The sequence below is a fragment of the Girardinichthys multiradiatus genome, chromosome 11, assembly GCF_021462225.1.
Source record: "Girardinichthys multiradiatus isolate DD_20200921_A chromosome 11, DD_fGirMul_XY1, whole genome shotgun sequence".
In the NCBI taxonomy this organism is placed as follows: domain Eukaryota; kingdom Metazoa; phylum Chordata; class Actinopteri; order Cyprinodontiformes; family Goodeidae; genus Girardinichthys; species Girardinichthys multiradiatus.
Window position 1 is genome coordinate 1,834,466 of NC_061804.1, and position 14,307 is coordinate 1,848,772.

The window sequence follows — 14,307 nt, forward strand, 5'->3', positions numbered from 1 at the left end:
GCCAAATAAAAAGAGTCGATGAGAGGTGAGGAGTAATGTAAGAGTTAACGGACGGCCAGTAAAGTTTTCCTACCTCGACAGCCCCTTGGCAGTTTCTCTGTTTAATGTTCTCCTTTTGATCTGTGACATAAAATCCCAATAAAACATGAGTTTGTGTGACGTCAGAAAGTGAGACAGTCCAGGATTTGTGAATACTTTAACGAGCCGCTGTATTTAGATTGAGCTCAAAACTTTAACTGTTCCTTCTTGTTTTCTAACAGAACTTTCTCTGAAAAAGGTGTGACAGTTGAAGGTGTTTGGTTACCTGTTCCCATGCAGAGAACCGATCAGCCCCCTCCTGTATAACTGCACTGATCCGTCGGTTGGCTCAGATGCTCTTGTTTTGACTTCACCCTCCTTGAAGGCTCCGCAGGCTGGAGATTACTGCTGCAAACCTCCAACTGCCACCAGACTGAGAGGATCAGAGCACCCTCGCTGTCAGGAAGGGATCAGATAAAGAGTCTGTGAGCTGCTGTTGCTCTCACACTGATTGATGAAGGTGAATGAAATCATCTGTGTAAGTGTGTGTGTGTCACAGGTTTAATCTCTAAATCTACAATCTGAAAGCTCGCTGATGACCGAGTGATGGCACTCCGTCAGGTCAGTAACTGAAATGATGATCAGACCGTCTTACATATCTTTAATGGCACTTAGAGCTCTTTTCACCTCAGACTGGAAATATTTGCATGATACTAAACAACAATCCAAGTCTGATAAATTTACACACTGGACAAATACAGGAAAAAGAAGACACGAGAAACACATGAAAAGTATAGGAAAGCTGTCCCTGTAAAGAAATAGTTCAGTTCTGAGTAGCTGGGTTGTATGGAGTAGTTCTGAGCAGTCAGTATGTTCTCAGTTTGGATAATCAGCAGGAAATTCTCAAAGTAAAAACTCCTTAGAGCAGAAAGGAGTGGGGTGGCTGTTTGGCAGCTGAGATCTCCCACAGCAGCGGTTCTTCTTCCTCATACCGGGCCTCACTGATGTCTCCACCGACCCGGAACCTTTCCACTTTGTGACATTGTAAATCCTCAAACTTTACTGTATCATGTTGGGAATTTAGGTGATGAGACATTTTTTAAGCATTTCTTACAGATAAAATCTGAAAAGTGTGTTGTGCCTTTGTTTTTGTACTGATACAGTTGGCGAGCTACACGAAGCAGACTCAGCAGCACCGAGCGTAACAGCAGTCTGTCGTGAAATTCCAGGTTGTTTGGCTAACAGAGCGCTGCATCCCACTGCTGAAGGCAGCTAAAACAGCAGGAAACTGTTAGCGTCCGCCCCTGATCAGTGATCTGACTTCCAACAGGTGTCTGCTGCAGGTGAGGGAACTTCACTGGACCTCACAACAAAACATCTGAAACAACTCTTTAAGACAGAACTGCGCTGGTGTTCTCTTTTGATAGTTTGGATGTCTGGACGTTCTCCGCTTTGGACTCAGAACCAGTAAATGCAAGACGTTGCAATCCCAGAAGATGGGTGGAAAATACAAAATGATAAACTTAATATAGAGAAAGGTGCGAAACCTCAACCCAATGGTGATCTGTCCTGGTTCTGATTCGGTTGGGTCTGACTGCTCTGTTGGATAAAAGGTTCCAGAAAGTTTAGTTGAGGAGTCTTCCCTGACATGGACCAGGTCTTCTAGGGCTGTTCCACCAATCAGCAGTGGAGTTCTAGACAACATAGGAGCTCCTTCATGTTTTACAGTCGATGTGTTGAAAGGATGCAGGTCCAAAGAATTTCACAACAACTTTATCTGAAGGCTTCCTTTGTTAAATTCTACGAATTTAAATGTAAAATATTCTGTTGAATTAAAGCTGTTTGATAATCTGCATTAAGTAAAACCAAACAATCAGGATTAATAATTTTGATAATTTCTAACCATTTTGAAAGAAAAGAAAATTAGATAAATAAGTTTATCCTTCATGATGTTTTGTTTCATATGAGCGTCTAGCTACAGCTGCAGATGGCTTCAATGTAAATAATACAACAGCCTGAAAACGTCTCAGTCAGTTATTATTTTTAATGGCTACATCATGAAACCCAGCTGGCCAGCTGAAGTAGGCAGGACAGAAAAGAGTCTTTGTTAGCAAAAGGTCAAAGGTCAGATCCAGCTAACCATGCTTTTAACGTCCTGAAGCGTTCTACTTTCATCTTGTTATAATAAAGAAGGCCACTTTCAATAAAAAGGCTTAAAAGGGAAGTGAAAAGTCTAACTAGTGTTATTTTGTTCCTGCTCCAGTTCTTTGCAGCAGAAACCAGTCAGATTTGGTTAAATGAAGCAAAATAAGATCCGGAGGAACTTCAGTTTGTTGTCACAGAAAACCTTGACTCACTCAGAAAACTTTTCAGATTTTCTTCACTAAATCCTGGAACAGATTCAACCTGGAACGCTTTAACTGTTAAATGTCCTGAAGATGAAGCCAGCCTGTGTGGGGAAACCCTGCTGTATCAGCGTCTGTTCTGCTACTAATCCGATTCCTGGAAGTTCTGTCTGATGGTTGCAGATAACCACGTCGTCAGGAAGTCCTTGAGTCCGATCTGGTTTTAACTTTCATCCCTGCAGACATCAACAACAGAAATCCTGTGGGAATAAAACATCTGGGATAAACTGCAGCATACATTAAGCTATAAGTAAATAAATACATTAGTCTCATAATCCATGCAAACCAATCGGAAGGATGATTTCTTTAATTCTTCATTAACTTAACATTTGTACCTGATGAAGAGGAAGAAGATGCATCTATATTTTCTCAGATTTAACATTTCAGTCAGGAGAAAAGATCAAGTCTGATATGAACCAAGGACGGGATTCATGTTGAGTTAAGTAGTGATAGGCTAGGAATATATCATGGTATGCGCTTGTATCAGTAGCTCATTTCTACTTCTGCGATGGCAGCATTAATGCAAAAAATTCCAGCAGGGATTTTAGAGCGACATCTGATCCCTTGGTGTTAGCTTTGACTAGGACATGTCATTTAAATGCCATATTAAACAGGTTTCCTTCTTTCACCTCTGGAATATTGTCAAAATTACAAATATCCTGTCCAGGAGTGATGCTGAAAAACTAGTCCATGCATTTGTTACTTCAAGGCTGGACTATTGTAATTCTTTACTATCAGGATGTCCAAAACGCTGCGATCGTAAGGTTAACCTGAGCTATCTCTGTAGTTATGTTGCTATAGGCTCTGTTTTCGCTCTTTAGACTGGACTTACTGATCACTCTTCGTCACTCTGCTACATTCTCCTACTACTCTCTAATTATGTGTAATCTGCAGTTATTGCTGCCATGGACTTTATGTTCTCTCTCTAGAAGCTACACCTGGCATGGTGTTCTGTTTCACTGTGATGCCTTCCTGGAGGGGGACCTCAGCTGAGCGACTGCATTTGCCCTCTTGACTTGAAAACTGGCTCATAGCTTGTCTTTTTAGAGCCCAGTCGGTGGTGGCAGATGCCCGCTCACACTGAGCTTGGTTCTGGTTCTGGTGGAAATTTCTTCCTGTGAAAGGGGAGTTTTCCTTTCCATGTCTCTACATGCTCATCCAGGAGGAGTGAATGCTGCAAGTCACTGACAGGAGGCAATCTGCTGGGTTTCCTTAGATAACTATTGAACCAGTTTGAATAATAAACTGAACTTGGCTGCATTGTTTGGTAACTAAGATCTAATTGGAATGGATGACCTTGACTCTGAATCTGTCTATAGGATTGGATTAAACTGTTCAAATATTTCTGTAAATAGTTTTTGGTTTTTCCCCTGACACATTGGTTGAATCGGCTGCATAAATAAACTGAATAGAATCTTTTCCAGTCGATGTGTTTTCCATGGCTGAGGAAGATGAAGGTGCTGTCTGGTTTTGTAAGACTTAGATTTTTACATTTTTTAAATAGATTTCTGTTATTTTGTTTATATTTTATGTTTTATTAAATGAAGTAACTGAGTTTGTTTTTAAGTGATTTTTTTCCACCTGTGTTTGTTTTGCTTCAGAAGACATAAGTACATGTTTTAAGCCATTCACGTTGACCTGGACCACTTTGAAAGGTCAGAGGAAGGTCAGAACCGAGGGAAGATGATCGCTCATAATAAACCCTTAAACTACAACTGGATGGTTTCTAAACTGTTTGGTGAAATATTAAATCCCTGAAATGTCAACTTTCTCTCAAGTAAAGCAGCAAATTTGGACATGCAGATTATAGAAGCAGTACCACCAGGTTCTGATCAGGACCTGAACCGGTCCTCCTCAGAGATCAGCTGTGTTTGAAGGTCTAAGGTGGACTGTGTGGGTTTAGTTTAGTTTCAGGCTGAATCAGCGGCTCTCTGCAGTCGGTAACATCTCAAACTGTTGACATTCCTCCATTGGATCCTCAGGGCTCTGAACGGCCCGGGGCTTGAAGTCTACCTGTTCTTATTCAAATCACCCCCCCCCCCCCCCCCCCCCCCCTCTCCTAGCAGCCAATCAGCTGCCATGTGGGTGGGGCTGCATGGTATAAGAGTCTCAGGTCAGCAGCAGGTGTATAGATATCATGGCCTCCTTCCTCCTGGATCAGACTCAGCATGGACGCTGCCTCCCCCAGCAGGAGCTCCCCTCTTTGGGCCTGGACGGGTCCGACTTCAGCATGTATAATCCTTCCCCTGAGACTGGTCCTTCTCCGTGGATCCCACCTTCCTCCCACAGCAGGCAGGACCTGGTCCCGATCCCTGGAGGCCCCCCAGGAATACTCCCAGCACTCCGGACCTTCTTCCCTCATCTTCTGAACCTCCCTGGTGGCTCGTTGTTCTCCTCAGATGACCTGCTGAGTCTGGTCCGGCCCCCGTACTCCTACTCGGCCCTCATTGCCATGGCGATTCAAAGCTCGCCCAAACAGAGGCTGACTCTCAGCCAAATCTACCAGTACGTCTCCAACAACTTCCCCTTCTACAGCCAGAACCAGACCGGCTGGCAGAACTCCATCCGGCACAACCTGTCACTCAACGACTGCTTCCAGAAGGTTCCCCGAGACGACAGCGATCCAGGTAAGAGCTGCTCTTCATCCTCAGTTTGTTGTTGTGGAAACTGAATGACATCAAAACCTTTAACCTTCCTCTTCCTCCTCTTACTCTGTGCAGGTAAAGGGAACTACTGGACTCTGGATCCAAACTGTGAGAAGATGTTCGACAACGGAAACTTCCGAAAGAAGAGGAAGAGGAAATCTGATGGCTCATCTTCATCATCATCAGAGCCTAGCTCCAAACGTCCCAGCATGCACAGCAGCAGCCTCCTGGACTCCTTCCCTCCTCATCCTCCTCTTGCTGCTCAGACCATTTATTCCTCCTGCTCCTCGTTGAACATCCCTGAACAAGCCTCCCCTCCTCTTCCACCTCCTCATCTTCCTCAGGGATACTACTCCTCCTCCTCGCCCAACGCTGTGGTGCCTCAGTGGGACGCCTGCATCTCCTCCCCTCCTCCTCCTCTCTTCCTCTCCTCCCCCTCCTCCCGTCTCCTCTCTGGCCGACCATCGGGCCTCCTCTCCACTGTTCTACATGGAGCTGCCGGCCAGTCCAGAACCCGGGTTCTGCGGGGTCTTCAGCGATGCTCCGGGGCCCGATTCTCTGCTCCTCCAGCAGTGAAACGAACTGAGCAGCTTCACTTTTTATATTGATCCATTCAGAGTAAATAAAATCTGAAATAAGATGCTGAACTTTAAGACAAATTTAATCTGAAGTTAATTTCTGGGTTTGGAATAAAAAAGGAAACAAATCAATTTATTTTTTATTTTTACCAGAAATTCATAACAGATACAGAAAGAAAATGTCATTTTTTTAATACATAAAATAAAAATTGGTCTAAAAAGTCTGAACTCTGATCAGAAGAACCGGATCATTAAACCCACAGAACTAAGAGACTTTTGTTTGTTATCTGCTGTAATCTGCTCTGTTACCGTTTGTTGGTGTGACTAAAATCTACCTGATTCAATCTGTAGTTTCCATTTCTTTCTAACCTGACCTATAGAGTTTAACTGCTTTCTGTATTTAGACATCTGGTGGTTCTTTCTGTTAAGATGTAATGAAGCTTCCAGTTTAGAGCTGGCTGGAAGTTTGATTTGATCACTAAATAAAGTGACTTTAAAGCAGAAGAACACTGAAAATGTTCAGAGTTGTTCTTAAGGAATAAGACAGCTGTAAATCACTGTGTCTTAATCTATAGCTCTTCCAAATCACAAGTTGTACTTGAATGCACCTTAAAAGTGCGCCTGATGATCACCTGTCTGCTGTTGCGACTGGTATATGTTTTCATTCATCCTAATGATGCTTCAGGTGAGTCAGAATAGGGCAAGTTCTGACATTAATCACAGTTAAAAATGCTGACATGAAGCTTTGGTTCAGTCCACATTCTATTCTGTACCGCTGCTGTAGTTTAGGGATGTCCAAAGGGTGCGCCCCCAGGATCCCCTCCCCAAACGAAGCAAATGATGCAAGGGAGCAAACAGCCTGACAGCAGCTTTAAGTCAAGGTCATCCATTACAGTTAATCCTAACTATCAAACAGTCAGATTCAGTTATTTATTCAAACTGGTTAAAAGTTTTTCTATCTAAGGAAACCCAGCAGATTGCATCCAGTCAGTGACTTGCAGCATTCACTCCTCCTGGATGAGCATGTAGAGACAGTGGACAGTCACTGGTGTTGACTTTGCAGCAATCCCTCATACTGAGCATGCATGTAGCGACAGTGGAGAGGAAAAACTCCCTTTTAACAGGAAGAAACCTCCAGCAGAACCAGAACCAGGCTCAGTGTGAGCGGCCATCTGCCACGACCCACTGGAGGTTTGAGAGAACAGAGCAGAGACACAAAGAGAACAAAGAAGCACTGATCCAGGAGTACTTTCTATGGGAAGTCGTTTCATCTAGAAAGAAAGAACAGATAAACTCTGAGCCAGTTTTCAAGGTTAGAGTCTGAAAGAGAGCACATAGAGTTAGTTACAGTAGAAGCTCAGTCAGTAGCCATGTCTAGGAGAGAGAAAGGGTTAAACACTGAAAGACAGGGCTATGTGGATCATCTGTAGAGGGTGAGCATTAAGTTGTTGCCTGCAGAAGCTCGGATGATACCCCTCTCCAGAAAGGTGTCACAGGTAGACACAGAGCCAGGCCAGGTGTAGCTTCTAGGAAGAGAATAGAGAGAACAAAGTTAAAAGCTGAAATAACAGCAAATAATGCAAAATTGGAGAGTAGTGTGAGAATGTAGCAAAGAGGGTGAAAGTGGTCATTATGTCCTCCAGCAGCCTAAGCCTATAGCAGCATAACTACACAGATAGTTTCAGTTCAGATTATTTAGTTAAACGGCGCTTATTTACAACAATGTCGTCTCAAGGAACCCCACAAAGGGTCCCACTGATGGTCATTGTTCTACTAAAAACCACAATGATTGGGATACCTCTCTCTGTCAGACTGATTATAACCATTGGAAAAGAGAAGGGGTCATACAGGTAGCAGAAATGGAGGGTGTGTTTGCACCTCAACCATAACTGAGCCGGTTTAGGCTAAACCTGATTCCCCCTTACTCCAACCAACAGGGAGGGAGGAAGGCTCCCTCCCTGATAAACTAAGCCACTCTAACTATAATTCTTTATCAAAAAGGAAAGTTTTAAGCCTAGCCTTAAAAGTAGACAGGGTGTCTGCCTCACGGACTAAAACTGGGAGCTGGTTCCACAGGAGAGGAGCCTGATAACTAAAGGATCTGCCTCCCATTCTACTTCTAGAGACTCTAGGAACCACCAGTAAACCTGCAGTCTGAGAACAAAGTGCTCTGTTAGGAACATATGGACCAATCAGATCTCTGATGTATGATGGAGCTAGATCATTAAGGGCTTTATATGTGAGGAGGAGAATTTTAAATTCTATTCTGGATTTAACAGGGAGCCAATGAAGGGAAGCTAAAATAGGAGAAATATGATCTCTCTTTTTAATTTTCATCAGAACTCTTGCTGCAGCATTTTGAATCAGCTGAAGGCTTTTAACTGCATTTTGTGGACATCCTGATAGTAAAGAATTACAATAGTCCAGCCTTAAAGTAACAAATGCATGGACTAATTTTTCAGCGTCACTCCTGGACAGGATATTTCTAATTTTGGCAATGTTCTGGAGGTGAAAGAAGGAAATCCTAGAAACCTGTTTAATATGGGATTTAAATGACATGACCTGGTCAAAAATAACACCAAGGTTTTTTACTTTATTACCGGAGGTCAATTTAATGCCATCCAGGTTAAGTGATTGACTAAGCAGTTTCTTTTTTAAAGACTCCGGTCCAAAGATGACAACCTCTGTTTTGTCTGAATTTAGAAGCAAAAAATGTAAACTCATCCAAGTTTTTATGTCTTCAAGACATGCTTGTAGTCTATCTAACTGGTTGGGTTCATCAGGATTTATGGATAAGTAAAGCTGAGTATCATCAGCGCAACAGTGAAAATTTATCCTATGCTGCCTGATAATTTGACCTATTGGAAACATATATATAGTAAAGAGAATTGGCCCAAGTACTGAACCCTGTGGTACTCCACAATTAACCCTGGAGTTTAAAGATGATTTATCATTTACATGAACAAACTGGAATCTGTCAGACAGATAAGATTTAAACCAGCCTAGCGCTGTTCCCCTGATCCCTACAGCATATTCCAGCCTTTTTAAGAGAATATTATGGTCGACTGGATCAAATGCAGCACTGAGATCTAACAGAACCAGAACAGACACAAGTCCATTATCTGAGGCCATAAGAATATCATTAGTGACTTTCAGCAGAGTTGTTTCAGTGCTATGATGAGCTCTGAAACCTGACTGAAACTCTTCAAACAGGTCATTGCTGTATAAATGTTCACACATTTTATTAGCAACTATTTTCTCAAGAATTTTAGATAAGAATGGAAGATTGGATATAGGTCTGTAATTTTTCAAGTCATCTCGATCAAGTGAAGGTTTCTTAAGTAAAGGTTTAATTACAGCTAACTTAAAAGCCTGTGGTTCTGATCCATTTACTAAAGATAGATTAATCATATCTAAAATGGGGCTGGTAATCAGAGGGAACACTTCCTTAAATAATTTGGTTGGGATTGGGTCTAACATACAAGTTGAAGGTTTAGATGAAGCTAATATTTCTGATAACTCAGGAAGCTCCACAGGATTAGAACAGTCCAAACACAAATCAGGTTCTGCAGTTATTTCCAATGTTGTCTCACTTTCTGAGGATGAAGTAATCATCTTCAGGAGTATGTCAAAGATTTTATTTTTAATAGAATCAATTTTATTGAAGAAGAATCCCATAAAGTCATGGCTGCTAAGAGCTAAGGGAATAGATGGCTCAACAGAGCTATGACTCTGTGTAAGTTTAGCAACTGTACTAAAGAGAAACCTAGGATTATTCTTGTTCTCTTCTATTAATGATGAGAAATAAACTGTTCTAGCTTGGCGAAGTGTCTTTTTATACAACAGTAGGCTATTTGAGCAAAGCCAATTGAGTCTAAGATAACATTAAACGCTATATTTAGGCTATCACTTTCAGCGTCTACATGAATGTTAAAATCCCCCACTATAATAACTTTATCTGTATTTAACACTAAATCAGATAAAAGGTCTGAAAACTGATCTAAAAATTAAGATTAAGGGCCTGGTGGACGGTACAAAACAACAAACAGAAGTGGTTTTAGTGCTTTGCAATTTGGATGAGGAAAACTAAGGATTAAATATGCAAAAGAGTTGTAGCTATTGATTGGTCTGGGACTAATCAATAAATCAGACTGAAAGATGGTTGCTACTCCTCCTCCTCGCCCAGTAATTCGAGGAATGTGAAAATTTAAATAATTAGTAGGAGTTCACTCATTTATAGTAACATAATCCTCTTGCAAAGTCTTTGAAGAGAGAGATCTTATGTTCAATAAGCCACATTTAATTGTTTTATTTTTCTTTTTAGTCTGAGTTGTGTTTATTTTTATGAGATTTTCATGATTTCCTTCTTTTAGATTATTTTTTAATCTATTCAATTTTGGCCGTGGGCGAGACACTGTCTTAATAGGGTAATGGGTGGGTAGCAGTATAGAAGTTGCAGAGAGGAGTGTTAAACTATGACCCTGCTTCCTGGTCTGAACCCTGGGTTGTCAGAGTTTTGGAGAACTAATAAATTCAGCCAGATTCCTAGAAAGAAGAGCTGCTCCATCCAAAGTGGGATGGATGCCGTCTCTCCGGATCAGACCAGGTTTTCCCCAAAATGTTCTCCAATTATCAATGTAGCCCACATCGTTTTCTGGACGATCGTTTCCAGGTGCAGCTTGTAGGAAGAGAAGAAAAACAGAGAGAGAACATAAAGTTAAAAGCTGAAACAACAGCAAATAATGCCAAATTGGAGAGTAGTAGGAGAATGTAGCAGAGTGAGGGAAAGTGGTCCTCCAGCAGTCTAACCCTATAGCAGTATAACTACAGAGCCAGTTCAGGATAACCTAAGCCACTCTAACTATAAGGAAAGTTTTAAGCCTAGCCTTAAAAGTAGACAGGGTGTCTGCCTCGCGGACTAAAGCTGGGAGCTGAAAACTCAGAAAAAGAAAACATCTTTAGATTAAATCTGGTTGAAGTGAGGAAAGGCATCTTGGATCTATGATTTTTGAGTCACTAGATTTGATCATTGAATTCTGGGTTTCCCTGCAAATCCTCCAAAGAGAGGGGATGGTCCACCTCAGCAGACTCCTTTCATTGTGGAGGAGCAGAAGATCTACGCTGAGCTTCTACCGGATGATGGAGCTTCACTGCTCCAGTCCTTGTTTCCATCCCCTGAGCCATGCTGCCTCCACTCGAGAACATGACACCAGGAGACTGGAACCTCCCTGCTTGAGGCAGATGCTCAGTCATAAACTGGAGGGTCAGTTTATTTAAAGGAAAATGTTAACCAAAATAATTAGATCCCACTGTGTCCAAATAAAGTCTGAGGGTCACAAATAGACCTTCAGCAACCTCAGTCCATTCTCTCAAGTTCTCAGAGTGGAGCCAAACAACTTCAAGTTATTAATAAAACTGAAATCTGTTGATTGTTGAACTTTTTGAATAAAAATATCAGAACATTGAGGTATTTTGAAACGATGAAATTATGTTAAAGTTAAGAAGAAAAATCAGCCAAAGTCTGAAAGACCTTGAGATTAAAACCAGGATTAGAGTCCGCTTTAAAGGCAGCTGTGCTCTGTAAACATGTGAGATAAAATCACGTAAGTGTGGCGTGTGTTGACACCCAACACGTCAGCAGACGTATCAGGATCAGATAGTCTTATTGAGCCAGGAGCAGGAGGAGGGTCAGAGTGTGCCGTTTGTTTATCACCACAAGTCTCATCACAAGCTGCACTGCAGGCAACAACCCCAAGCTGCCCCGAGTTAAAACAGCATTTGCATGTGATGGTGGGAGGTGAAGACGGAGCTGGAGGAGCTCACCTGGATGATCCAGCCTGAAGCAACACATCAACCTACTGCTGGGAGATTGTTGTTCTCACCGCAGCTCCAGAAACGGGATTAAACTCTCAAATTCCTGGGTGTTAAAGTGTTTATACCGGTTAATTTATTCACATTTTGTGACGACAGACTTGAGTTTATCCTATTAGGATTTTATGTGACATATTTGTCCCAAAGTTGTGTTTATTCTTTTTGCAATATCACCTAAGAGGTCTTGCCACAGATTCTCAGTTGGATTTAGGTCTGAACTTTGACTAGGTCATTGTAACACATAAATATGCATTGATCTAAACCGTTCCTGTATTCCTGACTGTATGTTCAGGGTGGTTGTCCTGCTAGAAGGTGAACCTCCACCCCAGTCTCAGGTCTTTTGCAGCCTCTAACAGGTTTTCTTCCAGGATCAGGAGATGGATCCCCACAGCATGATGCTGCCACCACCATGCTTCACAGTAGGAATGGTGTGTCCAGGGTAGGTGCACTGCTAGTTTTCCTCCATGTTGTTTTGCCAATAGGCCAGAAAGTCCAGTGTTGATCAGAGAACCTTCTTCTGCCTTCTTCCACCTGTTTACTGTGTCTCCTACATGACTTTTGACAAACTAAAAACAAGACTTCTTCTGGCTTTCTATCAAGAATATCTCTGCTGCTACTCCAGAGTTACCATGGGCCTCCTGGCTGCTTCTCTGCTCTCCTTGCCTGGCCTGTCAGTTTAAGTGGACGTCCATTTTTAGATGATAGATCAGTTCAGTCCTCTTTAGCTTATCAAGAGGCTGCAGTAAACCCTCAGCTGGCCGTGTGCATGAATATCATTAAACTGTGTTTATACTGGAGTGAACGGCCTCGTGATGATGACTGAACTGGTTTTAAGCTTATATTAGATATGAATCCTGGCAGGATGATTGCAGCAAATGAACAGAAACAATAAACTGAGGCGCATGAACAGTTAATGAGACGAAATGCAACAATTACAGGGACATGATGGTTGTTAATCTTCAGTGACGAGACGTGCTGGACACTCCATCAGTCAGAGGGACCCCAGAGCTCCTGGCAGAGGGCTGCAGGTGTGTGTCTGTGTGTGTGTGTGTGTGTGTGTGTCTGTGTGTCTGTGTGTCTGTCTGTCTGTGTGTCTGTGTGTGTGTGTGTGTGTGTCTGTCTGTCTGTGTGTGTGTGTGTGTCTGTGTGTGTGTGTGTGTGTGTGTGTCTGTGTGTCTGTGTGTCTGTCTGTCTGTGTGTCTGTGTGTGTGTGTGTGTGTGTCTGTCTGTCTGTGTGTGTGTGTGTGTCTGTGTGTGTGTGTGTGTGTGTGTGTCTGTGTGTCTGTGTGTCTGTCTGTCTGTGTGTCTGTGTGTGTGTGTGTGTGTGTCTGTGTGTCTGTGTGTCTGTCTGTCTGTGTGTCTGTGTGTGTGTGTGTGTGTGTCTGTCTGTGTGTGTGTCTCTGTGTGTGTGTCTGTGTGTGTCTGTGTGTGTGTCTGTGTGTGTGTGTGTGTGTCTGTGTGTGTCTGTCTGTCTGTGTGTGTGTCTCTGTGTGTGTGTCTGTGTGTGTGTGTGTGTGTCTGTGTGTGTGTGTGTGTGTCTGTGTGTGTCTGTCTGTCTGTGTCTGTGTGTGTGTCTGTGTGTGTGTCTGTGTGTGTGTCTCTGTGTGTGTGTCTGTGTGTGTCTGTCTGTCTGTGTGTGTCTGTGTGTGTGTCTGTGTGTGTCTGTGTGTGTGTCTGTGTGTGTGTGTGTGTGTCTGTGTGTGTCTGTCTGTCTGTGTGTGTGTCTGTGTGTGTGTCTGTGTGTCTGTGTGTGTGTCTGTGTGTGTGTGTCTGTGTGTGTGTGTGTGTGTGTGTGTGTGTGTGTGTGTGTGTGTGTGTGTGTGTGTGTGTGACATTATGCAAATGTTAGGCAGTCAGTATTCATCCCGGCGGTTAGCTGTTCGACCACACACACACACACACACAACAGCAGAGTGTGTGCTACCAGACAATCAATGTAAAAATTATAACAGTTCCTCTCCTAAGAAATCCTCCCATAACTGTAACTGAACCGTGTAGCGACCTTATAATGACCTTTTCCTGACCTCAGTCCTTCATGAACCAAAGTTTTATTTATTTATTTCAAAGTAATAATCCTGTGAGGAGTTTGAGTCTCTGCAAACACAATAATGTCCCCATAAAGCCAATAAGTCATGCAGCAGGTAGAGGTGAGCAGGTGGTCGCCTCTACCTGCTGGTATCGTCACAGCCTGACTGGAGGCGACCCGTATGCTTCCTGTTGATGCCGTTACATCAGAAGATGTCAGGCGGAACCATCAGGGCGTCCCTCCTGGAAACTGAAAAGGTTCCCACAATATGAAATATAAGGTGTATCCATGAGAAGCAGCACCACCTCCAGCCAAGAACCTCTGGATTCTCCTCAGTGATTAACTTAAAGGACCCCTGCACCACATGGATACCCCCTGATCCAGGTCAGAGGTCAAATATAAGCCAGAATGATGCCTGTAGATTGTAGATTGCTAGGTTTGTGGTTGAAGAGCAGCTCACCACCAGATGTTTAACCAAACATCAGAGGGTGTATGTATAGATGTGACCCTGTACGGATCAGATGAAATCCACCATAAATACAAACTGGGTCAGCAGGTTCTTGTCTCAGAACTCAGTGCAGCCGGATGTTGAGTCATTGTCCCTCTGGAAAAAGATCAAACATCATTACAGAATCTATATGAGCGGGTCGGAACGTCAGACCGGTTCTGTTTCACTGTCCTTGTTCTACAGATCATCTGCTTCATAGAACAAAACCAAAGATGGACCAGCAAGGTTCCCACGGACTCCTTCAGTGAACAGAACC

General features: G+C 42.9%; 1 protein-coding gene across 1 annotated transcript; it reads left to right on the top strand.

Moving 5' to 3' along the window:
• foxi3a (forkhead box I3a) lies at nt 1-5,676 on the top strand. Its single transcript, XM_047379763.1, has 4 exons — nt 1-25; nt 319-538; nt 1,182-5,050; nt 5,144-5,676. The coding sequence occupies exons 3-4, from the start codon at nt 4,561-4,563 to the stop codon at nt 5,674-5,676; spliced, it is 1,023 nt and encodes a 340-aa protein (XP_047235719.1). The 5' UTR covers nt 1-25; nt 319-538; nt 1,182-4,560.
• Nucleotides 5,677-14,307: the final 8,631 nt, after the last annotated feature.